Below are 27206 nucleotides of genomic sequence, written 5' to 3' on the forward strand. Positions count from 1 at the left end.
TAACAGGTACTGGCAAGAAGCCTTGAGTCAAGTGGAGTTCTGTGAGAGAGTTGTCTAAGAATAGGGCAGGTCACCTTTCTAGAAGCGGCCAGGCCCTATAAAGACATACAACTATTATGTACTCATAATAATTAAAAAATTTAAAAAGAAAATGAATTTTATAAAAAAAAAAAAAAAGAAGAAAAAGATACTTTGTGCCTCTAAACCACTATTGATAGATCGTCTCCGCGCCTCAGAGCGTGACGACCCTGCACAGGAAAAAGCTAGGCGACATCCCCAAATCGTCCCCTTCATGCGACAACCTGAAGGCTCTGATTCCACATTTAGAGGGTTCTTGGTATCAGCAAAACGCAAACGTCCGGCACAGGCGGATTTGCCATGGAGCCAATAAAGTTCTAATCTCTGGGCCTGGCCTTGAACTGGTTTGCTTGTTTGAACAGTTGCATGGAGGTATAACTGACATGCAATAAACTGCAGGTTTAACTGTGCAATTTGCTAAATTCTGACTGACGTCTACACCCGTAAAGCCACCACCACCAGCAGGAGAAGGCGGCTGTCCAGCCCCTGGGGAAGCCCCGCCGGGCCCACGGATCTGCCCGGCCGGCCAGGGTTCAGTAACTGGAATCGCTCGGCGCGCAGTTGCGCGTAGGGACAGCTCCTTCCTGGGCCCGCTCAGTAATAGTCCGTCGTGTGGCTGGACCACAGCTGGCCCCTGTTGTAATCGGGAATTCCTGATTTTGACTTCTGAAAGTGAAAACTCGAAAATTACACACGCTCAGGCCCTTCAATCACCCGGATCCTCTCGCGGGCACAGCTAAGCCACACGGCGCGAGGCGGGCCGGGACGGGCCGGGAAAGCTTTCGCGGAGCGCGCGGTTGGGGCGCGGCTGGTCCTCGAGTCCATAACGTTAAAAAGAAAACAAAAGCCCTGCCTGGACGGTGGAAGTCAAGCATGCCCCACCCCCACCCCCACCTGCGCCGCCAACTCCGCGCGCGGCGACGCTCGGCCGGCCGGTCCTCCTGGGCCGGAAGTCTGGACGTGGGGCCGGAAGTTATAGGAGGGGGGGCACCGACGTCTGCGGACGGGCGGACGGCTGTTGGGGCCGTTGAGGCGGCTGTGGGTCTGCGCCCCGGGTTCCGGATGGAGGCGGGGCCTGGTCCCGGACCCAGGGTCTGCTGCAAGCCTGGCGGACGGCTGGACATGAACCACGGTTTCGTGCACCATATCCGACGGAACCAGATCGCCCGGTACCGCCCCGCCCTGCGCCGCCGCCGCCACCCCTGGCCTGGCCTGGCCTGGCCTGGCCGTCCCTGACTCCCGCTCGGCTCCCCGCAGGGACAACTACGACAAGAAGGTGAAGCAGGCGGCCAAGGAGAAGGTGAGGAGACGGCACACGCCCGCGCCGACGCGGCCCCGTAAGCCAGACATGCAAGTGTACCTGCCGCGACACCGAGGTGAGGCCGCCCGCCCCGCCTGCCTCAAGCCCGCGCGCTCCTCCTGCAACGCACTCCCCTTCTCTGTAGGGAAAAAACTATTTCTTATCCCCGAGGCTCAGCTCACTTCGTCTGTTCCCGGAACCTCCACTTCAGCGCTCCCAAATCTCCGCTCAGTGTTTCTCCTGGAAGGGCTCATGTCCCTCAGTTAGTTATCACTAGCGTACCTGGGAGCTGGCAAGAAGTAGCCGGTTTGCCCCGCTGCACTGTATTGTAGTGTGGCGCTTCGCTACCTAGTAAAGAAAAAGTGGCACAGCTGTAAGCAACCAGGACATAATCATGGAGTGAATCTAGTAATGGCCTTTTCCCCAGCTTCCCTGCGACTTAGACATCACAGTGGTTAACATATGACAGTAATTTTCTTAAACATTATTTAAAGTGCTTTTAGACCTTTCATGTATTAATTCATTGAGTATTTATAGAACCTCATAGGATTAGAACTTTTATTTCCATTTCACAGTCAGGAAACAGGCACTGAGAGGTTAAATAATTTGCCCAAGTTTTCAGAGCTAGTAAATGGCAGAGCCTGGATTTGAACCTAGGCAGAGTTGTATGGGTCCTTCCACTACCTTCCTGTCCTACTTGCAAGACAAATGTGTATTGTGTACCTGCTTCATGACTGGACTGTGCTAGCCCCAGAGCAGGGATACAAGGTAAATAAAACTTCTGATTGGCAGCACACCACACACACACTGGACCCATGAGAAGATTAGGACTTCCTTTGCAGTATGTTTTCCTGCATCGTCTCTATGGGCGGGGGCTTCAGCAGCATCCCCCTCTTTCCTTTCACTGTGGTTCATCCTTCCAGATGGCTCTACCCACCCAAGCAACCCAGACTATGAAGAGTCCGCTGAAAGCAGCAGTAGTGGTGGCTCCGAGCTGGAGCCTTCTAGCCATCAGCTCTTCTGCTTAGAATATGAGGCGGACAGTGGAGAGGTCACATCAGTTATCGTGTATCAGGTACGCCTCAGGGAAACAGCTGCAGTCTGAAGGTCCTGTGGTAGAAATCACTGCCAGACCCTGAGCCACTGTTTTCCTCAGGGCCACTGGGAAGTGTCTGCTCCACATGGGGGCACAGGACTGCTAGGCAATGCTTTTGAGCACAAGTCTGTCCCATCACAAAGTGATTCTCAGTGGGGGAACTGGGAGGGCTCTTGGCCTCCAGTTGAGAATCACTATTACAGGGGACACCTGGGAAATAACAGGTACTGGCAAGAAGCCTTGAGTCAAGTGGAGTTCTGTGAGAGAGTTGTCTAAGAATAGGGCAGGTCACCTTTCTAGAAGCGGCCAGGCCTGAGCTTCCTGACTCTTCCTCCATGTAGGACGATGACCCAGGAAGGGTGAGTGAGGAGGTGTCAGCACACACGCCTCTGGATCCACCCATGCGAGAGGCCCTCAAGTTGCGTATCCAGGAGGAGATTGCAAAGCGCCAGAGCCAACACTGACCAGATTGAAGGCATTCTCTCCAGGCTGGATTCACTGCACTTAGAAGAATTCTGCACAGGGAGCTCACCCCTAGTCTGGGGGTGCCAGGACCAGTTTGTTTGATCTTGAGAGCCCCTGCTGCATCCACAAGGGTGTTGCAGGACTACACCTGGCCCACCTTGCAGCCATTCTTTCTTATATGTTGGCTCATTGGCCCAGCCTAATATTCTGGAATTTTTTGAGAATTTTGTTTGGCTAACTTGGTGATCTGGGAACAGAGACTCCAGGGAGAGCCCGGGTTTCTGAAACTTCATGCCAACATGGTGCTTTGTCGCTGAGGGCATATACCTGGCCGCTGCTGTTCCACCCAGCTGCTTGAGCCATTTTTGTTATTTTATGGTTCTTTTCGTTTGTGCTTCTGCTCATCTCCACCCATGTTTTCCTAGACCTTTTTTTCTGCTCTTTTTCTTTGTTCTTTCCTTTCCCTCATCTTTTTGTCTCGGGTAGAATCCATCTGTTCTCTACCCTTCCCCCCTCAACATGACTATGTACCTCCAGCTGCTCAGGACCTTGGAGGTGGGGGGGCTCTGGGGATTTACTTTTCTAACAAGCTTTCCAAGTAATTCTGATACCAATAAAATGGGAGATCTTTTTTTTCAAGGCCTACTTGAAAGCATGTTTCCCTCCCCTTCCATGGCTTTTTCAAGTTCTTTTCAAGTTTCTTGCATGCTCCACTGCTTTGCACCATCCAGACAGGAGAATTAGGCAGATGTCAGAGCTAAACTACAAGGATTTCTTTTTCTTTTTTTTAAGAGACAGGGTCTCGCTATGTTGCCCAGGCTAGATGCATCTGGCCTCAAGTGATCCTCCTCCAGACTTCCAGCTAGCTAGGACTTTAAACTGCAAGGATTTCTCACAGCCAAAACCTACCTTGGCTAGGGCTACAGAATTCCACCTTTGGACCTCATCTCTAGCTGTGAACAGAGTGTTCTTTGCTCAAACTAAAGGGGAATTATCAAAACAAGCTTGGAACTAACTCCAGTTGTGAGGTAACAGTGTTAAACATCCACCCAAAGGGAAATTCAACATTAGCAATAATTGCCTAATTGGAGCCCTAGCTGCAAAAAAACAAAAGTCCTGAACAACACTCCAGAGGGAATGAAAAGAGCCCCTCTCATTCTGCCCCCTCCCCTGCCCCATGCTTCTTTCCTACCTCTCAAAAGTATATAACTCAGCTCCTGAGATTAAAGACCCCCAGGAATACCACTGCTCTCACTCAGTGAATATTTTTTCTAATGCAGGGTTAGCCTAAGTTCTGGAGACCAAAGACATCTGTGTACCAATGTTCTGAGGCACTTCAGTTTTCCCACAAATCACCCTGGCCTCGGTGACTTGAAATGTGGGGTTTAAGTAAGCCTTTGAGCACTGAGATCTCCTAAAACCAAAGCCCCTGCCCTAGAGGTTTCTCCTCATCGGGGTCTCAAGACACCTGAGGGCACTGTTGATTTGTGCCTTACACCCCTAAAAATCTACCCCCTCAGAAATGGGGCAAGGCAGCTACTTCAACTATGCCATTAAAACAATGAGCCACAGCTCTCAGTGCCAGGGGGATGCTTTGATGCTGAGTGAGGTGGGTAAGTTTGAAGGGCCTGGTTGCGAGGGCATCCAGGGACTCACAGCGTTGGCCTGGGGTTAAGTGCCTTAAACTTGCCAGTGCTGGGCTCATTTCTTTAAAAGGAGAGTCTTTGCCCTCTACCTACAAAACTGGACTACAAGTGCCTTTTGACTTCTAATGGTAACTAGCCCCTAAAGCTTCCTGGGCCAAGGAGGCTCTGCCAAACTACCCCCTCGTCCCCTGCTTCTCCCTGCAGGTCAGAGGACCAGTCAGCCTTTCTAGTCTTCCAGCTCTTCAGCTGGTCTTAGAACTTGGAACATAGGATTTCACTGGAAGTCTTTGGCTTCTTAGTCTAAAAATACTTTTTGGGTCTGTCTTCTCACAGCTGGATCACCTATTTCCTGTTTTTGTTGTTTTTGTGGAGATAGTCTCACTCTGTTGCCCTGAGTAGAGTGCAGTAGCATCATTGTAGCTCACAGCAACCTCCAACTCCTGGGCTTAAGCAATCCTGCTGCCTCAGCCTCCCAAGTAGCTGGGACTACAGGCACGCGCCACAATGCCCAGCTAATTTTTCTATTTTTGGTAGAGATGGGGGTCTCACTCTTGCTCAGGTTAGTTTCAAACTCCTGACCTCAAGTGATCGTCCCACCTTGGCCTCCCAGAGTGCTAGGATTACAGGCATGAGCCACCATGCCGGCCCTATTTCCTGGTTTTATCATACAGTTTAGAAGACAAGAAGAGGAATTTGGGGCATGACACCTGAAATTTTAGCCTCAATTCCTGTTTCCTGGGAGGGGAAGAGGTAAAAGGAAGGCAGCATTTAGTATGTACCTATTGTTTCCTGTTAGTTGTGTGTTTTATAATCCTCACAAAGACCTTCTGAGGTAGGAGACTGATGGAAACTCCTTGCTTTTAAACTTTTTTTTTCCTTGAAGACCTTTGCTTATCTAGTGTACATAAAATGTTTTTTGCTGGGCGTGGTGGCTCAGGGCTCACGCCTATAGTGCTGGCACTTTAGGAGGCCAAGGCGGGAGGATTGCTTGAGCCCAGGAGTTTGATTCCAGCCTGGGCAATATAGCAAGACCCCATCTCTAAAAAAAAAAAAAAAAATTAGCCTGGCGCGGTGGTGCACACCTGTAGCCCCAACTACTCAGGGGGCAGAGGCAGAAGGATCACTCGAGCCCAGGAGTTTGAGGTTGCATTGAGCTATGGCTGGGCAACTGCACTCCAGCCTGGGCAACAGAGCTAGACCCTGTCTCAAAAAAAAAATTTTTTCCCCACACAAGAAAACATTCTAATTCTTAGCCAACCTATGCATAACTAATCTATGCAATATGACTGTAGAAAGCACTAAACCTTGTACTTCTGTTAAGAGGTGGTCTTCAGAGCTGGCCTATTGGAGATGATGCTGCCATTTCTCCAGGCATGCCTGAAGTGCTTCTGTGAGGATGGCTCTCAGCCAGTTAACAGCTGTATAGCTCAGCCTCATTGCTTATTACCACCCCTTTGGGGTCCAAGGTGATACTATCCAGTTTATTCACCAGACCTGTCTACCAGCATCTTTCACCTGTTTCAAAAATGAGAGCTTTACCATCAGGGAGCATGTTCCAGAGCATTTCCCACAGATGTCCCAAAGAGGACTATCTTGTGCTATTTATTTTGTATGCAATAGCAACAGTGTTGGACTAAGTGGAACTTTGCAGCAGGCTGCTTCAGAATCAACACTCATTTGACTAGATACTTTCTTGGTTATCTTTTAGAAAGTCTGATAGCCTGATAGGTAGATGTCATGCCCATTCAGTATGGAGTGTTCTTCAGTCGCTGAGGTTAAACCTGTATTTTAAGGTTTTTGTGGTTCCTGGGCCACAAGAGGTGATGTTACTGATAGAAGGAAGCTGGGTTTGCAGGGGCTTTGGGGTGTGCAAGAGTAAACACTAAAGCTTGAGTTGTAGCCAGTTGGCAAGCATGGAAGTCTTTGAAGAATGTAACGCAGGAAAAGAAAGGAAAAGAACATAAAGCTTTTTGTACCAAATGAGAGTAGGAGCCTCTGGAGTCAGGCCAGCCAGGGGGCCCAATATGGGCAATAACATATGCTTTTCCTGTAAGACCCTCTCTGGAAGGGACATTTCCATCTCCATAGTCCACTCTGGGGGTCATTGCCAACTAGAGATTAGCCCATGCTGTGGGGCAAAGCCCTTTGGGATGGTGAGTACCCAACCTGCTGTGCATTTGACAAGATCTGCAGATGGCTGGGTAGTGGATCCTTAGCAGGCTCACAAATTTAAATGAGGCCTTTGTGTGCAGAAAGAGGAATGAGGACAGATTACCTTCCTATCTCTAGGCCTTTTGGGAGAATCACCATGGAATGTTGACAATTATTTAAAACATTTTAAGTTCCCTCTTTGAATTCTTGTCCTATCCCTGAGGAATCAGATGGCCAAGAAGCCAAAGGCACCCACCCCAAATTTCCCCAGGAGTTGGAGTGATGCTAGACATGAAAACCTGAGTAAATGGCTCAGAACCAACAGAATGAGGTTGTACCAGTTATGTTGTGGAGGTAAATGTATAAAAAGCAATACGTTCTGTTTCTTAATTTCCAATGTTTCTGCAGTGTGGATGAATAAAATGAAGTATGCAAATTATTTGAAAATCCTAGAAGAAAGGTATTTTTCAAATACGGTATTTCTTTTTAACAAAATAAACTTACTTTTACAGAGTGTTTTTGCCAAGAGTTGTGAAATCACTTGTGTACATGGGGAAGTGGAGGTTAAATGCCTGCCCTAAAGTCATTCCACCACAGAATCAGCACTGGAAATCTCATCTCTTGTTTTGCCTATTTTAAGAACTGTCCTGGTTGGAACATAACAACTAAGACTCACGTAGCATTAGAGTTGGAAGGGATTTTTAAAGACATCTGGTCCCTACTTCTTACCTGATACACAATTGCCCACTACCACCTACCCATGAAAAGCCCTTCTGTCATAGGGAGCTCTATCCTGGGGTAATTCTACTTTAGGAACTATTCAGATTGTCATATTAAGCCAAAAGCTGTCTCATGACACAGCTCTCGAGTGCTTATGCCTCGCCCCCACTTCATGTTAGAACCACCAATTTGGAACCTAAGTAGTCCCTCTCAGGCCTTCACAGTGACTGGATATGGACTCAAACCCAGCTCAGGAGGATACAGTAAGGTTGATTAAGAATCACAAAGTGGCCGGGCGCGGTGGCTCACGCCTGTAATCCTAGCACTCTGGGAGGCCGAGGCGGGTGGATCGCTCAAGGTCAGAAGTTCGAGACCAGCCTGAGCAAGAGCAAGACCCCGTCTCTACCAAAAAACAGAAAAGAAATTATCTGGACAACTAAAAAAATATATATATATAGAAAAAATTAGCCGGGCATGGTGGCGCATGCCTGTAGTCCCAGCTACTCGGGAGGCTGAGGCAGAAGGATTGCTTGAGCCCTGGAGTTTGAGGTTGCTGTGAGCTAGGCTGACGCCACGGCACTCACTCTAGCCAGGGCAACAAAGCGAGACTCTGTCTCAAAAAAAAAAAAGAATCACAAAGCTTCCAACGAGGGATTGGGCAGATGAGAACTAGGCACCTGCTCCAATGGGAACGCAGCTGAGCAGGAAGACACGGTGCCTCTGTGTGAATTAGAGACCCCCTTTGTCCTGGGGCACAGAGCATGGCCAGCAGAAGGTGGGCTGGACTTTATCCCCTACTGGTCCATTCAGCTGGGTATGCTTGTACAGGGATCACTGCACGGTCATACTTCTTGGTTCTGTTTCAACACTTGTCTTGATGTGATTTTGAAGAGCTCTCCAACAGGTTTCCTGTTTCCATTTCTACCTTCCACTGGGTCCAAAAAGATTTCTCCCTCTTCAAGCCATTGTGCAGTTTGTTCTGTTTCTCCGCAGTACAGGGTCCTGTTTTTATACATAACTTGCTTCACCAACGTTGCCGAACTTTGGCTCCTGGCAGTCTGGGCCCATGTACCATTCAGGTAGTGATCTGCCCAAGTGTCGTTCTCACAAGGGCTCCAACAGTTGCTGGGGCTGCCTTTTAGAGCATCACGCTTACCTCTGGCGTTTGGAAGGAAGTATTCCTGCCCTTTTGATGGTGAAAAGAATGTCCAGGAGTGCACTCTTAGTCTGTAAGTTTTGGTGGAGCTGGTGGCTAACTTATCCTCACACTATCCTGTTTCTTTTTCCCAGATTCTTCTGGGTCTCTCACCTTCCTGTCTTCTTGGCTTACAAACACCTAGCCGTGTTAGACCTTACCTACGCTGACACCTACATATGTCTATTTAGATGGATATCCTCTGCCGTCTTAGTTTAAGTGTTGATCATTCAGGAAACACGTCTTGGACACAGTGACTTCTGGCGAGTACACTGTGTACTTGTACACCGAAAATAAAAAGTATCTGATGAAAGCAGCCCTCCTCCAGGGTGTACTGAGCTGCGGGAAGCATAAGCCAAATCCAAGGCACTTGGATTTCTTACGGAATAGCCAAGGCTTTGTGCCCGCTTCTCTGCAGACCGACCTCACGCCTTGGACAGAGGCTGGCATGGGGTGCCCCGCTGAGCAAGCTTCTCCGAAGTCTCGCTGTTGGCCGGTCCGGCTGGAAAATGTGCGCGGCGGCGGAGGGAGGCTTCCTCCAGCCATGTGCACGATGACAATCCCAGGTAGAGGTGGAAGGCTGGCTGGCCTGGTCCTGGAGGTCCTCGCCTCCCAGCGCTTCCCCTGCGGGAACGGGGTAGACAGAACCTCTTGGCATCTCGGTGTCAGAGCTGTCCCCAGGCCACAGCCCTCGGCGCCCAGGTCCACCGAAGTTGGGACACCTCCCACCTTCCCCCGTGACGCGGGCGCGGGGGCTCGGGAGTTGTAGTCTCGGGCGGGGCGCGGGCGCCTGGGCCGGGGCTGCGCGGACTTCACGTCCCGGCGGGCGGCGCGGCGCGGCCTGGGGCCGCCAGGGGCGGGGCCGCTCGGCCCTTTAAACCTTTCAGGGCTGCTCCGAGGGCCGCAGCCGGAGACGGCGCCACGAGGGGGCTGAACAGGGAGCGGCGGCGGCAGGGCGCTCCGGGAGGTGAGTACTGGGCTCCTTCCTTTCCCCGGGGCCTCCAGGGATCATCTGGGGAGGCTCGTGTCTCGGGTCCTGGGGGGGTCGCCGGCCGCGGGCTCCTGCCCAAGCAGGGGGTCCTCCGCGCCCACGCGAGCGACGGCCGAGCCCGGCTTCCCGCTTGAACCCGCCCCCTACCCGGGGCGCCTGTGGTCAGGTGGTTGCCTGCGCGCCGCCGCTCCACCGGGCCCGCACACCTTTCCAGCCTCTCCTTGGCTTGGCCCCCTTGATTGTCCAGTCCTCCCAGCCCTGGTCCCTCAGGCGACGGAGGGTGACTCCCTCTCCAACCCGCCTGAGTCTCAGCACGCCAGTGGCACCTGGGTTGACCGCAGAGGCTCCCAATGGATGCCAGAGAGTGTCCACGTTCTAGCGGCGGCTCGGCCCAAAGTTTGGACGCTCAAAGACCCAACGGGAGCTCTGGGTGAGGTGTTGACCACCTCCCCCTCCCCCTCCTTTGGCCAGTCACCCGACCCTGCACTTTGATCTCTCTCCACAAGGCCAGGGCAGCTGATGGTTGTGGCTGAAATATCTCAAGGTAGCCGGGCCGCCCCCTCTTCCCCACCTACCTCTTGTCCTCCCCCCCACACCACCACCACCCTGGCTCCCCTCCCTCATGACCGCCTGGATCCTCCTTCCTGTCAGCCTGTCAGCATTCTCCATCACTGGCATATGGACTGTGTGAGTAAGGGGCCGGGAGCAACAGGAGCTTGATGGCACACACAAAGCCCCTTGTCCTGTCGTGGGCTCCAGGGTGGTACCCAGGGCCACTCTGGCTGTCTCCAAAGCCTGGCCTGGTGCCTGGGCACACAGCCCCTTGGGACACGCTGGCACTACTGCTGTCCAGCAGGGTGGCCCTGACAGATTTCTAGGCAGGGCAACTTCCAGAGGGCCTCTAGTTGTGGGCTGCACTGCAGGTTCTGGTGTGGCATCAAGCCTCAGGAACACCCCAACTGGAGTCCCCAGCAAGGACAATTAGGCTGAATGGGGCCAGAAATCAAGGTGGAAGAGAAAAGTCAGTGGGGGGGCTGGGCCAGGAGGGGAACGGGGGCAGAGTGACAGTTCTGCTCCCACAGGTATGCCATGGCCGTGATGAACCACCATGTGTGCCCCGTGGAGAACTGGTATGGAGCACTCTGCAGACAGCCTCAGTCTAAAGATCCCTTTATCTCTGTCCCCTCTTGGGTCCGCAGCTGCCAAGAGCCAGACAGAGAGGCTGGGCCTCATTGCTCTTCTCTGACACTGGTCCCCAGGCATGGCTTCATGCCCACTTCCCACCATCCTCTTGCCCCTTGGCCTTCTGTTTCAGGCACGCGCTGGGGAGGGGGTTCTTCTGCCCCTGCTGGGGAGGTCTGGGAGAGGGTCCTCTTTGAGGCCTGAGACTACGGGCCAAAGACCTGGGGACAGCCCCTTCTCCTAGTCCATTCCCTGTCCTGCCTGCCAGGTCCTACAACGAGTCCTGCTCTCCTGACCCTGCTGAGCAAGGGGGCCCCAAGGCCTGCTGCACCTTGGATGATGTCCCTCTCATCAGGTAAGGCCTGGACACTGGGCCGATCAGGGAGACCCAAGGCCCTCCCCGACCCCCAGACAGCCTTTCAAGCAAAAGTCTGCCCTTGGGTCTCAGGGAATAACTTACTCTAAGAGCCACTTACTACGCACTGGGCTCTGCTGAGTGCTTTATATGCATAGTCTCTTTTCATCCTCCCAGCATCGAGGTAACTATTGTCTTCACCATTTTATAGGTAAGGAAACTGAGGCTTAGGGTTGTTATTCATCTGGGGCACATAGCTAATAAGTGGAGGCACCTGGATTTAAGCTCAAGCCCTCAGATTGCCCAGCCCAAGTTCTGGCTCAAGGATAGCCAGACCAGCCACAGGCCACAGGCCTCAGCAAGGCGGCCCAGGTCTGGCAGAATACTCCTGGGCACTCCCTTCTGTCACACACAGGAGCTCTGCTTTGGGGGCTCAGCCTGGAGCCAGTTGTGCATGAGGGACACAGGCCCTTGGCATACATGGCAGCTTGGCTGCTAAGGAGCAGGCGCAGAGAATGCAGGGGAGAGCCAAAGGGCTAGAATGGGGCCCTCTGGTGCTCCTGCCCCCCTCACTCTGTCTTCGTCCCCTCCTCAGCAAGTGCGGCACATATCCCCCAGAGAGCTGCCTCTTCAGCCTGATCGGCAATGTGGGTGCTTTCATGGGTGAGTTGTACCCTTAGCTCTAACTTGCCAGCCCAGCCTCCCTCCCCAGAAAGGCCCAGAAATCCCTTGCTTCTCACAGCCCTCCCCACCAAAGGTTAAGGCAGAAGGGCAACTTCTCTCCCATTCCTTGAAGGCCAAAGACTGACTCCCACACAGCGGCCCTGCTGGCCAGAGCCTGAGGAAACCCAGTTCACCACCTGCCTGCCCCTTCCCTTCCCACCCTCAGAAGGGGCAGCAGCACCCTGACGGGCGGGGCTGGGCCTGGAAGGAGGCTGCGGGTGCTGGCCCCAGCCATGCTGTCCTCCCCCAGTGGCCCTGATCTGCCTCCTGCGCTACGGGCAGCTCCTGGAGCAGAGTCGACACTCCTGGGTTAACACGACAGCACTCATCACAGGCTGCACCAATGCTGCGGGCCTGGTGGTGGTCGGCAACTTTCAGGTGCCCCCCCCCCCTTGAACCCTGAACTTTCACCTAAGAAGGCCTGGAGAGACAGGAGGGAGGAGAGGGAAGGGAAGAAGAGACTTGATGAAGGAGGGCTGGAGGGGTGGGGCCACTTCATAGATTAGCCCCTCTCTGGGCCCAGGTGGATCATGCCAAGTCTCTGCACTACATTGGAACTGGTGTGGCCTTCTCTGCGGGGCTGCTCTTTGTCTGCCTGCACTGTGCCCTCTCCTACCATGGGGCCACTGCCCCCCTGGACCTGGCTGTGGCCTACCTGCGATGTGTGCTGGCTGTCATCGCCTTCGTCAGCCTGGTCCTCAGTATCCTTCCAGGACCAGGCAGTCAGGAAGTCAACCTCTAGCTCAGCCCCTTCCACCCAAGATGGGGGGTGGGGCCTACATTCCAGGTAACACTGCCATGTGCTCTGCTCCCTCTGGGGAGGTGAGGCCTAGTGTTGTCCCAGCTTAGTTACAGTCTGTGACTGCAGAAGGGGTGTTGCCAGGTGTCCACACATCCTACTGAACATTTCCTTAGCCTAATTTCAGGTGGCGTCTTCTTCGTCCATGAGAGTTCTGAGCTGCAGCATGGGGCAGCCCTGTGCGAGTGGGTGTTTGTCATCGATATCCTCATTTTCTATGGCACCTTTAGCTACGAGTTTGGGGCAATCTCCTCAGACACACTGGTGGCTGCACTGCAGCCTGCCCCTGGCCGGGCCTGCAAATCCTCTGGGAGCAGCAGCACCTCCACCCACCTCAACTGTGCCCCCGAGAGCATCGCCATGATCTGAGGTCTGGGGAGGGTGGCTGGCCCGGCCTCCACAGGACTCCATACCACTCTACACTATATCATCTTTGCTTTTATTTTGTACCAAAAACAATTTGAGAAAGTGTTCTATTGGGATCTGGGCTTCCTCACTCCCGGAGAAGTGGCCATCCCACGTCCACCTGTGCCATAGAGGAGCAGGACCTGCCAGCTGCCACAGCTGCACTACCTGCTTCCCCACCCCACAGTGTTGTTTTGTGTTTAAAGGTCACCTGTCCTCACTCACCCAGCCAGCCCTTCAGGTGCCTTCTACTCCCAGTGCAAGAGCCAGACCACTGGGGTTTCCTGCTGTAGGAATTGGGGGGCTGGGAACAGCAGCGGGGATGGAAGTCTGGTGAGGGGGGCAGTGAGCATGCCTTAGTCTGTATGGTAAGGCCCACTCTGGGCCCACTGAGCTGCACTGGGATTTCTTCACTCTGCCCCTCACTTCCTTTAGGGCAAATAACACAGCAGAACCACATGGGTATTTTAGTACTTTTTTTTATATCTATTAAAAGAATTCTAATTTGCATGTTTGTAGTCTGTTCTGGAGAGTTAGGGAGGGCCTGATCCAGGCCCTAAGCAAGGGTGGAAGGAAGCCCCTGACCCCTAGGAGAGTCCCAAGTGCCTGCTGCTTTTTAAGAGCAAGGCTGTGGGAAACAAAGGATGCCAAGTGCTATCCAAATATCTCTCAGGGGCTTGAAATCCTTTCTGGGCCTCTAGAGAACTGACCTGGTCTGACAGTCTCAGACCTTTCCTGACTCAGGAGTCCGGTTTGAACTTTGACTCCTTGTAGGAGATGTTGGGTGGGAGGAGATGAAGACACAGAGAACAACTTTAAAATGTTAAAAGCAATTTTTTCAATGGTGTTAAAGAAGACCCCTGGGATATCAACATCTACTAAAGATACCAAAGTTAACTAGGAATTGCAGAGGGAGGAGGATGTAGGCTAAGTTTATCAGCTTTAAGTAGCTACTGGGTGCCAGACCCTGACACATTTTTACCTTCCGACCGTGAACACACAGATCCAAGCCTTGGCTGGCCCAGTGATCTAGTTCTTTACCTGTGCCCCACTGCCCTGAGTCCAGATGGGCCAGCAGGAAGGGAAACACCACCTGATGCTTTCTCTCGTTTAGGACCACCTTCTCCCATAGCAGTAGGGACCTGGTTGAGGATGCAGAGCCCCTGCCCAGGCCTGTGAGCAATGTAGCCTTCAGGATGAGTACAGAAACCTTTAATGAGGACTCAAGGTGCAGGAGGAAGACAGAGGGCCAGCACTCGGCCCCAGCCTCCTCACGTGTACATGGCTCCATGGAGATTCTCCAGTCGGTGCTGCTGCTGCTGCTTTCGAGCCTAGAGGAAAAAGGACACACTGGGCAGGGGCCAAAGCTGAAGGCCTGTTGGTGAGGGGGTGGGAAAGCTGTCATGGGGCTGAGTCTCACTGTTTTCAGGCCTCTCGCATCTGTATTGCTGAGGCTGTTGCCCCTCACCAAAGTCACTGGGAAGGTGGCTAGAGCCAGGGATTCTCAAACCAACCCAGACCTGCTGATGTGGGAAATGAGAGCAGGGACAAGGCCAAAGGAGCCCATTAAGACCCGCTCCACTTAACCACCAGCCCCTACCTTATCTCGTCTGTGTTCCTCATAAGTGTCATCATCAGTGGGCAGCTCATGGCGACACAGGGGGCAGGAATTTGTCTGGGAAAAGTAGGGCAGTGTTCCAGCCCCAGTCTAGTATTCATAAGCTAATAACCCTGCCCCACTCCAATTCCCACCCTTCGATCCCCCAGCAGTCCACAAACGGAAGCTTGAGAACTGCGCCCAGGGAAGGGTAAAGGCTGGAAGAAGCAAAGCAGTACCTTGCTTAGCCAGGGCAGAATGCAGTTGGAATGGAAGAGGTGATGGCAAGGCATCTCAATGGCAGTCTCCTCCTCCTCAAATTCCAAAAGACACACCGGGCACTTGAGCTCTTTAGGAAGGAGTGCTGATCAGAAGAGGTGCTACAGACCCCACCTCCCAGCTCCCACTCCTGAAGAACACTCTTGCCCCAACCTGGCGTGGAAAACTGAAGGGCCAGACCATAGTCTTGATTAAGGAGGGAGTGGTTCTGGCAGACCTGCCCCAAACAGCAGAAGAAATTAGTGTCCTCACCAGCCTGAGAGCCTCTGATGACTGTCCTAGGGAGGTTCTCCACCGCAGTCTTGGCAGCAGGTGGGGGCAGGTGGTGATCCCAATCTACTACTAATCCCAAGTCTTCAAAGTCCATGCTATGGAAAAGTGACCTGGAGAGGAGGATGCAAGGTCAGAACCAAAGAAAACCATACTTTCTCTTTGTCCCCATAATCCGCTGGCATTAACAGATAAATACCCTGCCCAGCTACTACTAATAGCTACCTTCAGTGGTTAGTAGATGCTCACTAGATAAGAAAGCATAGTGGGAAATGGTTTACAGGTGCTATCAGACAACCCCAGCAGACGGTTTATTCTCATTTTACACATGAGGCAACATGCTCAGAGGAGTTACTCAGGCCACGCAGAATGATCTGGTAGAGCCAGATTCCAAGTCGGCAGTGTGGGCTCCCCTGCCTGGCGTTCCTAACAAATATACCGACTCACACGCACACAGCCCCTATCCTCCCCCATGCCCCACCTTCTCCGTGCCTCCCAGAGCCTGCGGCCCTCCCGCCCCAGCCCCCTTCCCCCCAACTCTCCAGCTCCAGTCTTTCCCACAATTCCCTCACCTGGACCCGCCCACGGACGGGCCAAATAATCGACGTGCACAATCCCCTCCCCTCAATCTAGCCGCCTGGACTAACACTCCAGATTATTCATCGGTTCTTCCCACAATCTGCCGCCCCAGCTACTCTGCCTTCTCCGGCCAGCCCCAGCCCCTGCTTCCTAGGCCCCATCCTCAAGCCCCGCGCACCCACCTTGCAAGCTCCAGCAGCATGCCCGCTCGAGTCTCTTGCTCGGGATCCAAAGGCTCGCAGTCGTGTTCATCGAAATAGGACGCCATGGCTGCGGGGTTGTCTGACACAGCGCTCGGACCAAACTCGATTGGGGCCTCGCGGCGCTGACCAATAAACTAGCGAGTTGAGAGAGGATGGCCAATCAGATTATCCGAGGGACGGGCGGGCTCCGTTAAAGGTACAGAAAGCGGAAGTACTAACTCGGCCCCCTTTCATTGGCTTGAACAAGTCAGGTGACCAAAGCCTAAAGCCAATGACAAAAGCCAACGCTAGTCGGAAAACATTTGTTTAGGAATCCAAGCCAAGAGGAAATTCCCGGGAGTTTCTTGCGTGCTGGTGTCCGTAATTCCCTAAAAAGCCAAGTATGTGGGGCTGCAAGGGTCCTCGGTCGGCCCTGAGTCCCAGAGGGCCTGGCAGTGCGAATGCTAGGGGCCTCCCAGAGAGAGGGAGGCTCTGGCCCAGGGCTCTGGGTTTCGCGAGTGTGGAGTCGGGGTGCTTCCGGCTGCTCTGCCAAGCTCCCGCCGGGCTCTTCTGCCCCGCCGCGTTCTAGTTGGCTCAGGAGTTAGCGCTTGATTCCTCCCCGACCCTCGAAAAAAAATTGCTGCGCATTTATTACGTGTTAGGCATAATAATAAGGATGGAGCAAACTTCCTCAACCAAGAGAGGGAAGGTCTCTGATAGGGAACCTGGGACCTCACTGCTCATGGGACTGTATGACCTTCAGCCCATTGCTCAACCTCATTCCTAGCTTCTGTAAAGCAAGTGGCTGGAACTAAATAAATGGTTTGCATCCCTGGCATCACGAATCCCCTGAGGAGAGAAGGGGCAGGAGGAGCTTTAGAAACAACACCCCAATGTGTGATACCCTTGAAGATTCTAGGTGGGGCCTGGGCAATGGCATTTGTATAAGTTCTGCTGGTGGCGGGGTGCGGTGGCTCACGGCTGTAATCCTAGCACTCTGGGAGGCCGAGGCGGGCGGATCGTTTGAGCTCAGGAGTTCGAGACCAGCCTGAACAAGAGCGAGACCCCATCTCTACTAAAAAAATAGAAAAAAATTCGCTGGACAACTAAAAATATATATAGAAAAAATTAGCCATGCATGGTGGCGCACGCCTGTAGTCCCAGCTACTCGGGAGGCTGAAGCAGAAGGATTGCTTGAGCCCAGGAGTTTGAGGTTGCTGTGAGCTAGGCTGACGCCGCGGCACTCTAGCCCCGGCAACAGAGTGAGACTCTGTCTCAGAAAAAAAAATAAAAGTTCTCCTGGTAATTCTAATGTGAGGTAGGTTTGAGAACCACTGCACTCAATGATTGGGATGATAGCTACTATTTAGCATCTATAAGTGTTACATTGATGGATATTTTACACATAGTATCAGTAATCCTCACAACAGTCCTGGGAACTAAGCATCATTATGTCTTTTTTACATATATAAAACCCGAGTCTCAGAAGTGGCTTGTCCAAATTCACGCAGCTTAAATGGTGTTGCAAGTACCTTACCAACCGCAGGGCCAGGTGCTTTCCTCTGTCTTTCCCAGGAGAGGAAGATGGTAATGAGCCCAGTGAAAGTAACAAGCTCTGTAAGTGGTAAAGCAACACACAACTTTAAGGGATAGTTTCTGTTTCTGTTCTTGTTTCTGTCAGTAGCCCTCACTCTACCCAGCAGGGAACTGCATTTTTTTACACACTTGACCCTGAATTCCCCTCGCTACCCACACTTGCGTTTCAGCTGTAGTTAAGGAGCCCAGACAGAGGCTGTCCTGTTTCCATGGTCTTGGTGTGGCCTTCTTTCCTTCTTCCATGCCTTTGCCCAGTGGTCTTTGCTGTGTCCCTGAAGGCACTGCCTGCCTGCCTGGCCCTGTGTGACCCTGGAGCTTTGAAAAGCCAGAATTCTTTCTTACAGGGCAAACTACAGGCCATCCTTTGCGACCCTACATTACAACACCATAGAAGCCCTTCCTGTTTTTACTGCTACTCACTTCATCTATAGTCTGGTGTAAAGCTTGAGGAAGAACATGAGTGCAGAAATTGGGCAGGGGAAAGTGTTCAGAGGGGAAATTATCTATCTAAAAGGGAGAGCCTCATAAAAATGTTTTTGAAGTGCTTTCATCTTTGTCATCCCATCTAGAGTCTCACTGGTCCTCTGAAATGTCAAGATGTCAGAAAAATAACAAATTTCATTCTCAGGGAATCAGCCTCAGGGGAGGAAGACTGGTTCAAGGGTCTGGTTTGGGGACTGTTGTATCCTTGTACCCACACTCCAGAAAGGTCTGAGTACGGTTGGATCAAGTAGGGAAGGGAGCAGAAGGGGCCACCTCCAGGGGGTGAAGTTCTTTGGGTGGTGAGCTGTCTAAGCAACCCCAGGGGTGGAGGCAGAGTGGGATTAACCAACCTAGGGACCTTCAGACACACATGCACACACTCACACACATACACACACCGGCTTTTAATCAAACAGCAGCTTTTACTGAGCTCCAGGTGGGGCTGGCCTGGCATGGCCAATACAGCAGGCTGCCCTCAAGGGCCAGTCTGTGGCATGATGGGAGATGCAGAGGTGCACACATCAGGGCTGCCTTTCAGTGCTCACTGGGGTGGCTCAGACAGGAGCAAACACCAGGGTTCTCTGGAAACCAGAATGGGCCAGTGCCGCCATTCAGCCTCTCCCCAGGCCCAGCTGTGTCAGTCCCCATGCCCTGAGGCAGTGCCTGCATCCTGGGCTTGCGGGGCACTACTGTTCTCACTGCTCTGTGGGAGAAAGATGGCCAGCAACAAAATCAGGATGAAGAGCAGGCCACCACCCACCACCAGTCCCAAGTAGATCCGGCAACGGGTGTTCTCCCAGCGCTTCTTCTGAGCCAGGGTCTTGGTTGTCTTGCTGAAGGCTGAGCTCTGTGGACACCCGCAAACACAGGGTGAGAGTTAGCTGGCTCCCCACTGGCCTCAGAGCCAGCTCCTCCCAACCCTGCCCTAGCAAAGCCTAGTCTCCTCCCGCCTCCTCCCCATCCTATCTGCTCTCTTGCTCCACACTACCTGCCCTGGGACCCTCCCAGCCTGAATCCTGGTCTCCGATACTGGTGTAGTCCTTGACTTTAAGCCCTAGCTGCTCACCCCCAGTTAATACTGCCAGTCGTCTACCTTTAGGAAGGTCCACGGCTTCAAACCAAGGACTTCTTACTCCGTGAAGCCTACCGTTGCCTATCTAGGATAGGAGTGCCTCAGGAAACCCGGAGGTCCCACACTGGCCTTCAAGAAGGTCCAGCCCCTCCAAGGACCCAGAGACCCTGAGCTCAGCCTAAGAGCTCCCTCTGAGGGCTTTGCCAAGCCTCCTTGCCCCTCTGCCCATTGCCCTCCCCCACCTACTTCCTCCCCCGGCCTCATACCATATCCAGGAGTTGGTCTGAACGCTGCTCCAGCTCCGCCAGCTTCCCATCACGCTCCAGGACCTTGTCAAAATTGTTGAGCATGATTTCCGTCACCTCATTCGCCTGCTGCTGGCACCGCTCCAACTCCTTCCCTGCCTGGGCACCAAGCCTGAGGTCAGGGCAGTGTGAGGCCCCCACCTGGCCCAGAGACCTAGAAGCCCCCTTCCCCCACTGTGTATGGGGACAGTGTGTGAGTAACAGCATCCTTCATGTAAGGCAGTGGTCCCCAACCTTTTTGTTGGCACCAGGGACCAGTTTCATGGAGGAAAATTTTTCCACCAGGGGTGGGGGGGCGGGGCACGGGGTGCAGGCAGAGTTCAGGCAGTGATGCGAGTGATGGGGAGCAGCTGTAAATACAGCTGAAGCTTCGCTCACTTGCTTTCCTGCCACTTACCTCCTGCTGTGCAGCCCAATTCCTAGTAAGCCACAGCCTGCAGCAGTCTGGTGGCCCAGGAGTTGGGAACCACAGATGGAAGGGATGGAAGGGTATGATATGTGTGGAGTGAAAGGCTGCCTCCTGGGTGAGTGCGATGCACCTTCGGGCTCACAGGTGCCTCCACTTGCCATCAAGGCAGGCGAAGGTCAGACTTGGCTTTAAGCATCTCAGCTTCCCCTAAGCTGCCCCTCGGTGGGACCCTCCCAGGACCCCACCCTCCCACAAAGCAGACAATTTGCTCACTTGCTCCAAGATAGCCTCCAACCCATGCACACCTGCCCTGAGTCTTCCTGCTGACCTAAGGTGGCAGCAAAGAACAGGGAACCAAGCTACTTGTCTAGAAGCCAGACAGAGGGGAGATCTACTCCACAGGGCTAGAAAGGCAATTTTGTGTTTGTGTTTTTGTTTTTTTAAGAGATAGTCTTGATCTGTCACCCAGGCTGGAGTGCAGTGGCATGATCATAGCTCACTGAAGCCTCAAACTCCTTGGGCTCAAGTGATCCTCCCACCTCAGCCTCTCAAGTAGCTGGGACTATAGACACACATTAATTTCTTTTTTTTTTAAATTTTTTTTCTTTTCATGTCATCCTTGCACAGGAGCCATGCTAATCTTCTCTGTATCGTTTCAATGTCAGTATATGTGCTGCTGAACCGAGCACAATTTCTTTTTTTTTTTTAATTTTTTTGTAGAAACAGGGTCTTGCTATATTGCCCGGGCTGGCCGCAAACTCCTGGCCTCAAGCTATCCTCCCACCTCCTGAGTAGCTGGGACTACAGGTGTGAGCCACCCTGCCTGGCCTACAAAGGTAATTTTGGACCAGCACATGTCATAGTTTCTGCGTAACACCCCCTTCCTAACTGAGAAGCTGGGATGGATCTCCCTCCTCAGGCTTCTGACTGGTCAGGCCAGTTCTGCCTCCTGGCCTGACCACACTCTCTGAATCAGTGCCCCAAGTTCCCTCTCTGCCTGGGAACCTCAGCCGTCCTGGCTCCTGGCCTCCCACCTCCTAGTCAGCCAGGGTCTTTACTGGAGTCCAACTCACAAAGATGAGACCAAGCCTTGGATTTCCCAGTCTGGCAGCAGGCTCAGCTAACAAACCCCAGCTCATTTCAGAGGACTGGGAAGGGAGGTGCAGGGTCAATGTCAGGGCAGGTTGAGAGGACAGGGGGGAAAAAGAAAGACTGGGTCATGAACAAGAAGGGCACTGGGCCTTGGGTACATGACAGAGAGACTCAGAGCAGGAGGCCCGGGCGTGAGCTGGAGACCCAGGGCAGGTGCAGACATTTCAGGGAGATGAATACCAGCAGATTAGTAAACCACAGCAACTCCCTCCTCTCAGCCTGCTCTCCCACAGCCCAGCCTTGTTCACATCTCCTCACAGAAGAGGCCACGCTTCCTTTCCTGCCAGCCCACATCGCCCATTGTCTGCAGCAGACATTTTGGCACTTGCCTGAATTCCACTTAAAACCAGAAAACATAAGTGTTGAAAGGGATCTGGTGGTAACAGAGGACCACCTCCTACACAGGCAAGAATCCTCCTTCAGGCCTCTTGCAGCTGCCTTGCACACGACCTCCAAGCATTCTCAGGGTATGACTCCTATCTCCCCAACCCGACCACAAGCTCCCAGAGGGAGGGTGGGAATCAGTGCCCTCCCTCCCTCCACCACTGTCCCAGGGGCCCAGGAGGCCAGCACAGTGCTGACCACTGCAAGGATTCAGTGAGTGGGCCAATCGCATTATAGCCTATCCAAAAGCAACTCTTGAGAGATGTTCTCCCAGTGTGTTTATCTAGCCCAGCAGGAGTTTCAAGGGGCAGGCATTTGAAACCCAAATAGGTCAATATTTACCCATGAGCTAGAAAAGCAATCAACTTTGAGAGAGGGCAGGAGAAGGGGCAGGCGAACCACTGTAGGGGAGGGAGCATTCCCAGGCTGGGGGAAGCAGCAGAGTAGCAGCTGGGGAACACAGCGGAATGAAGAAGAGAGCAGCGAAACTGTGAAACTGTGCTCCTTCTAATGCTTCCTGAGTCAACCATCATCACCACCATTGTTACTACTGTAGTATGCAACAAGCCTCCATTATTCGGCCCTTTGGCCTTCCCCACATTCAGTTTAAGGCAAAAACTTGAGAAAGGACAAAGATTTGAAAATGACAATCACTGCTAGAGATTGGCAAGATGCTGGATGTTATAGTTTTTTTCTTTTCCTTTTTCTTTTCTTTTCTTTTCTTTTTTTTTTTTTGAGACAGAGTCTCACTCTATTGTCCTGGGTAGAGTGCAGTGGTGTCCCCATAGCTCACTGCAACCTCACACTCCTGAGCTCAAGCGATGTTCCTGCCTCAGCCTCTGGAGTAGCTAGTACTACAGGCACTCACCACTAACCACACCTGGTTAATTTTTCTATTTTTGGTAGAGTCAGGGTCTTGCTCTTGCTCAAGCTGGTCTCAAACTCCTGACGTCAAGCAATCCTCCTGCCTCAGCCTCCCAGAGTGCTAGGATTACAGGCATGAGCCACCATGCCCAGCCTATCATTTTTTTTCTATTCTGAACTCTACAGCTGTTGTTATCTTGTTCTGCAACAAGGGGTGACATTGGGTCACATTCTCTGGAGAGCCGGCTGTGTCTCCAGCTGTAATCTGGACCAGTCTCCCCTCAACTGTGAAGCCAGGCCTGCCTGGAGCCAAGATGGGCCCAGGCCTAAAAGAACATATCCGCTCCAAGGAACACAGAGCCCTCAGACTCAAGTCTCCACCGCTCCTTGGCCCCACTCAACCAGAAGAAAAAGGACACTGACTATGCGCACAGGTCTCTGCTGGCATGACGAGAAATAAAGCACCAGGAAATGTGGAAGGAGATAAGGAACCAGAGAGCGAGGGCCATGCTGCCTTACGCCACCGTGTAACTCAGCAGAGTGCCTGGCAGACAGTGGACACATGATAAACAGTTACTGAATGAATTGTGCCTGTTTGCAAGGAGATCACTCTGCACTGGGGAATGGCCATATATGATACAGTTAGAGAAAAGAGTTACACTGTGTGACATAGATAGGTCAGTGTCATGGCCCACCACAGAGAGGGTGCCATTGGAAGGGTAAGAATGTGATTGGAAGGGTGGGGTGACCCCTTGAGGGATGGTAGGGAGCTGGGGCTTTCCAGCACTGGGAGATAGGGACACACACTGACAGTGGCCGACCAGGTAGAGGGTAAGGGAAGAGGGGCAGAGTGGGGCTGGAGAAGGCAGAGAAAGTCAAACAGAGGAGACTAGCTCTGAGGGAGTGACAAAACTTAAGAGCTAGTGCAGGTTTTCGAGCCACGGGCACAGCAGCGAAGTGCTTCAGGATAATTTCTCTATTGGTGGTAAACAGGCATGGATGAGAGTGAGAAGAGTCAGGGCAGAGAGGCCGGCCAGAAGGGCTGGAGGAGGCCATCAGCAAGGGTGTGAGGAGATGCGGAGCGGCCAAGGTCAGTGGGTAGCAGGAGCTTGGAGGGGAAGAGTGGGTGAAAGAGTCATTTCTAAGACCCGAGGCCAGGGGCCTGCAGGGCTCGAGGTTTTGAGCCAGGGTGAGAGGAAAGCAGTTATGTTATTGCCAGAGGGTAGCAGTTCCACAGGAAATGTTCTTGCAGACTGTTACCCTCTATAGAGAACACGCCCTCCACAACACTCAAATCTCCTGCCGGGTTTTTCTAGGGCCAATACCCTTGATTCCTCCTTTGAAAACATAGCTTTTGGCCAGATTACAGGCTCATGCCTGTAATCTCAGCACTTTGGGAGGCCGAGGAGAGAGGATTCCTTGAAGTCAGGGGTTTGAGACCAGCCTGAGCAAGAGCAAGACCCTGTGTCTACTAAAAATTTTAAGATTAGCCAGCATGGTGGCTCATGCATGGTGGCATATGCCTGTAGTCCCAGCTACTCAGGAGACTGAGGCAGGAGGATGGCTTGAGCCCAGGAGTTTGAGGTTACAGTGAGCTATGATCATGTCACTGCACTCCAACCTGGGCAACAGAGCAAGACTGTCTCAGAAAAAAAAGAAAGAAAGAAAGAAAACACAGCTCTCAAAAACCCCCTCATCATCCTAACTCTCCTTGTTTCCCCCTCCTCTGTCAAAGGGATGGGAGCCAGCAGTGGTGTCTCATCTCCTCCCTGGGTCAACACTCAGCTGAGCTCAGAGACAAAGAGCAGGGCTTCACATTGCATCCCTCTGTTTATTCAAATCCTGCCTCTGCTACTCCCCAGCTGAGTGACTGAGAACTGAGGATGTGACCTTTCTGACCCTCCACTTCCTCATCTATAAAGCGGTGGTGGTAATAATAATATCTACCTCATAATGTCAGCTAAGGATTATGTGGCACATTATAAATAAAAAGCTTAGCACAATGCCTGACACATACTAAATGCTCAATAAACAAGCACTGTTATTATTGATGTGGCCCAAATTTCCCTAGTTCTTTTCTTCTTTTTTTTAGCAGTCAGATCTTAAGAACTATATAATAGTTATGGCCAATAAAACCTCTTAGATAGTTTTACAAAATGCAAGCCACACAAGGTCTTCCCTTTTACAAACTTGTGCATTTAGTTTTTTCTAATCTATTTTTATTTATTTATTTATTTTTAATTTTTTTTTTTCTTTTTTAGAGACGGGGTCTCACTCTTGTTCAGACTGGTCTCGAACTTCTGACCTCAAGAGGTCCTCCAGCTTCAGCCTCCCAGAGTGCTAGGATTAGAGGCATGAGCCACCACGCCCAGCCCTAGTTGTTTCTAATCTAAATACAGAACTTTACATGGGCCTTTGATAACAAGCATCTAGTTTATTTCCACCAGGCATTGCAGGCTGTTGAGAAGGTTTTGCATCTTGAGCAATAATAACAGCCACCATCCAAGAGATACATACTCTGAGCTAAGCACTATGCTGCTAGTTGTTCATTCGCTCTAGGTCATTTAATCCTCACAACAACCCACTGAAGACAGTATTGTTATCCCAGTTTTATAGGAAACTTTGGCCCAGAGGTATTAAATCACCTGTCCAAGGTCACAGAGCCAGTGAGTTGAGCCAACATAGACTCCAGGCAACACATTCTTAGCCCCTGTGCTAAATTAGATGCAGGTAAAGGGATGTCAGATGCTATAGCTGACTGGCTAAAGACCCATCAACACTTTTGATGCCACCAACTCAACTTGTGTGCATATAAGGGGGGCCTGTGGCTCGAAACACACAGTCTTTGGAGAAAGTACCATCTACAAGATGAATGAATTCAAGTAATGATTCAGTTTCCATCTTTCCCATCACTGCTTTGTTCCTACTCTATCCCCTATACCTGTCACCACGACTGGCACAAAGGAAATGCTTAAGAAATCTTTGTTGACCGAATGAGTCACAGAGAAGGGAAGAGAAGGGAAAAGAAGGACAAGGTAGGGAAAGGGGATGGAGGAAGGGAGAGAACTGAGGACAGAGAAAGGGGCAAGAGTGAAAGAAGAGACAGAAGGATCGGTTTAGAAGAGGATGAGTGGAGGAGAGAGAGCAATATACCCTCCCAAGGCCCTCATCCACTATTTGCCTCAAATGTATCTGTGAGAGACCCAAGGTTTTCCAGTAAACTCCCCCCCCCATTTTTTTTAAATTAAATAGCAATAGGGTCTGGCTATGTCACCCAGGCTGGAGTGCAGTGGCACAATCATAGCTCACTGCAGCCTGAAATTCCTGGGCTCAAGAGATCCTCATACCCTTGGCCTCCTAAAGTGCTGGGGTTACAGGTGTAAGCCACCATGCCCAGCCAGCCCCAATAAATTATCCTGCATTCAGCCTTCATTTCAGGAATTTCCTCTTCTCTCCAAAAGCTAAGGGCAGGTGAACCCCTAACCCTGCCTGATCCCTTGCCCTGCATGCTTCGAAGTGGGTTGGGATCTGTCCTTTCTCAGAGTCTCCCTGAGTTTCCCGGCGTGGCTTCAGAGCTCAGTGCTACCTTCCTGTCCTACTTCCTCTTCCTGCCTCCAGTTCCCTGGAGAACAGGCTGTCCAGGCATCATGACCCCTAGCCAGGCCACATATCCATCACATCTCTGCCAGTTTCTCCAAAGCAGAATCTTAAAGCACCAAGCCTGTTTCCTGACCAGCCTATCTTCCCAGGAGCCCCAGGGGAGCGGGGAAACTGGCACCAGCTGTTCCTGACACCTTTGCCTTGGAGATGGCAAGTGAGGACAGAGGCCATAGTCTGCAGCAGGAGTGGGAGTGACTCAACTCAGGAATGTGTCACTAGGTAGAGGTTAGGAGGGAGTCAGCCCTGTGCCACACTGATAACTTCAGTGGAACTTTTAGAGTAAACATCTGCCTTTCTCTTTCCCCCGGGGAAGGAGTTTGCTCTCCAACACGCTGCCATGGGGCTGGAATGGCCTCTGCCACCCCATCTGCTCAGGTTTCCGACTTCTGGGCCAAGCTTAGCTGCTGGCAGCTGCGGGAAGGGCTGAAAAGGTCATCATCGCATTACCTACCACTTCTTAGTAGTGGCTTCGGAGTGCCAGGCGGATCTCTGCCATTGTATCTCCTTTAACCTCGCAATGACCCGGGGCAGGTATTGCTGACCCCACTTCACAGATGCGGAAAAGGAGGCTCAAGGAGGTTAAGAGACTTGTCCCGGGGTCAGAGAGCCGGGATCCCAGCCCGGAGTGTGACTCCAGAGCCGGTGCTCTTAACTGCTTTGCTCCAGGAGAATGGGAAGCCCGAGCCCCGCTCCCTCCGAGGGGCAGCCCGGACGGGGCGCACGCCTCACTTTCCTCCGCGCGCGGAGCGGAGGGTCCGGCCCCCGTCCCGCTCCTGGCCGCGGTCACCTCGCTGGGACCCGCGCGGGCCGGGGGGACGCCCCCGCCCTCAGACTTCGGACTCCTCTCTCCTCCCCTCGCCCTCTGCCCCTCGCCAGGCTGGCCGGCCCCGCCCGGGCCCTCACCATCGCCGCCGCCTCCTCGCCTGCTCGGGTTCCTCTGCCCCAGCAACCGCAGAGGCAGCGGCCGGGAAGGAAGCGGAGGGGCGGGGCGGGGCGGGCCGCCCAGCGGGGGCGGGGGGCGCGCCTTCCGCAAGCGGGGACCGAGACCAGGTCAAATCGAAAGCGACCGGCGACAGTGACGGGGTCCTTGGGGGCGCCTCCTCCCGGGCCGTTGACGCCTGACTTCAGATGACACCTCAGCCTCGTGAACTGGGGGCTACGCCTGAACCGCACGCCGCCAGGTCTGCACGCGGGCCACACCTGGGGGACTAATCTCTGAGATGGGCACAGCAGACGGGCCCTGCAGACCTCTCCCCGGCCGCATCGAG

At 52.7% G+C, this 27206-nt stretch overlaps 4 protein-coding genes across 7 annotated transcripts; 2 read left to right on the forward strand and 2 right to left on the reverse strand.

Moving 5' to 3' along the window:
• Positions 1 to 1064: 1064 nt before the first annotated feature.
• Positions 1065 to 4968, forward strand: LOC105810275 (chromosome unknown open reading frame, human C2orf68). Its single transcript, XM_012644212.1, has 4 exons — positions 1065 to 1247; positions 1336 to 1454; positions 2302 to 2453; positions 2816 to 4968. Exons 1-4 carry the CDS (start codon positions 1141 to 1143, stop codon positions 2936 to 2938), a joined length of 501 nt encoding a protein of 166 aa, XP_012499666.1. The 5' UTR covers positions 1065 to 1140; the 3' UTR covers positions 2939 to 4968.
• A 4531-nt stretch (positions 4969 to 9499) lies between these two features.
• TMEM150A (transmembrane protein 150A) lies at positions 9500 to 13616 on the forward strand. 4 transcript variants are annotated; one of them, XM_012644209.1, is made up of 9 exons: positions 9501 to 9618; positions 10149 to 10186; positions 10294 to 10329; positions 10725 to 10772; positions 11093 to 11179; positions 11775 to 11842; positions 12153 to 12280; positions 12426 to 12603; positions 12829 to 13616. In XM_012644209.1, the coding sequence occupies exons 4-9, from the start codon at positions 10732 to 10734 to the stop codon at positions 13068 to 13070; spliced, it is 744 nt and encodes a 247-aa protein (XP_012499663.1). In that variant the 5' UTR covers positions 9501 to 9618; positions 10149 to 10186; positions 10294 to 10329; positions 10725 to 10731; the 3' UTR covers positions 13071 to 13616. The 4 variants fall into 4 exon arrangements, with proteins under 4 accessions (XP_012499661.1, XP_012499663.1, XP_012499664.1 ...); XM_012644207.1 differs by having other exon boundaries at positions 9500 to 9618; positions 10149 to 10329; XM_012644210.1 differs by lacking the exons at positions 10149 to 10186; positions 10294 to 10329.
• A 687-nt stretch (positions 13617 to 14303) lies between these two features.
• Positions 14304 to 16208, reverse strand: RNF181 (ring finger protein 181). The gene is made up of 5 exons (XM_012644213.1): positions 16014 to 16208; positions 15235 to 15365; positions 14943 to 15052; positions 14707 to 14781; positions 14304 to 14437 (listed from the first exon to the last, which is right to left on the reverse strand). The coding sequence occupies exons 1-5, from the start codon at positions 16097 to 16099 to the stop codon at positions 14378 to 14380; spliced, it is 462 nt and encodes a 153-aa protein (XP_012499667.1). The 5' UTR covers positions 16100 to 16208; the 3' UTR covers positions 14304 to 14377.
• Positions 16209 to 18479: 2271 nt separating this feature from the next.
• VAMP5 (vesicle-associated membrane protein 5) lies at positions 18480 to 26885 on the reverse strand. Its single transcript, XM_012644214.1, has 3 exons — positions 26842 to 26885; positions 19431 to 19568; positions 18480 to 18939 (listed from the first exon to the last, which is right to left on the reverse strand). The coding sequence occupies exons 1-3, from the start codon at positions 26842 to 26844 to the stop codon at positions 18730 to 18732; spliced, it is 351 nt and encodes a 116-aa protein (XP_012499668.1). The 5' UTR covers positions 26845 to 26885; the 3' UTR covers positions 18480 to 18729.
• Positions 26886 to 27206: the final 321 nt, after the last annotated feature.

The sequence above is a fragment of the Propithecus coquereli genome, unplaced genomic scaffold (assembly GCF_000956105.1).
Source record: "Propithecus coquereli isolate 6110/MARCELLA unplaced genomic scaffold, Pcoq_1.0 Scaffold208, whole genome shotgun sequence".
Taxonomy (NCBI): Eukaryota; Metazoa; Chordata; class Mammalia; order Primates; family Indriidae; genus Propithecus; species Propithecus coquereli.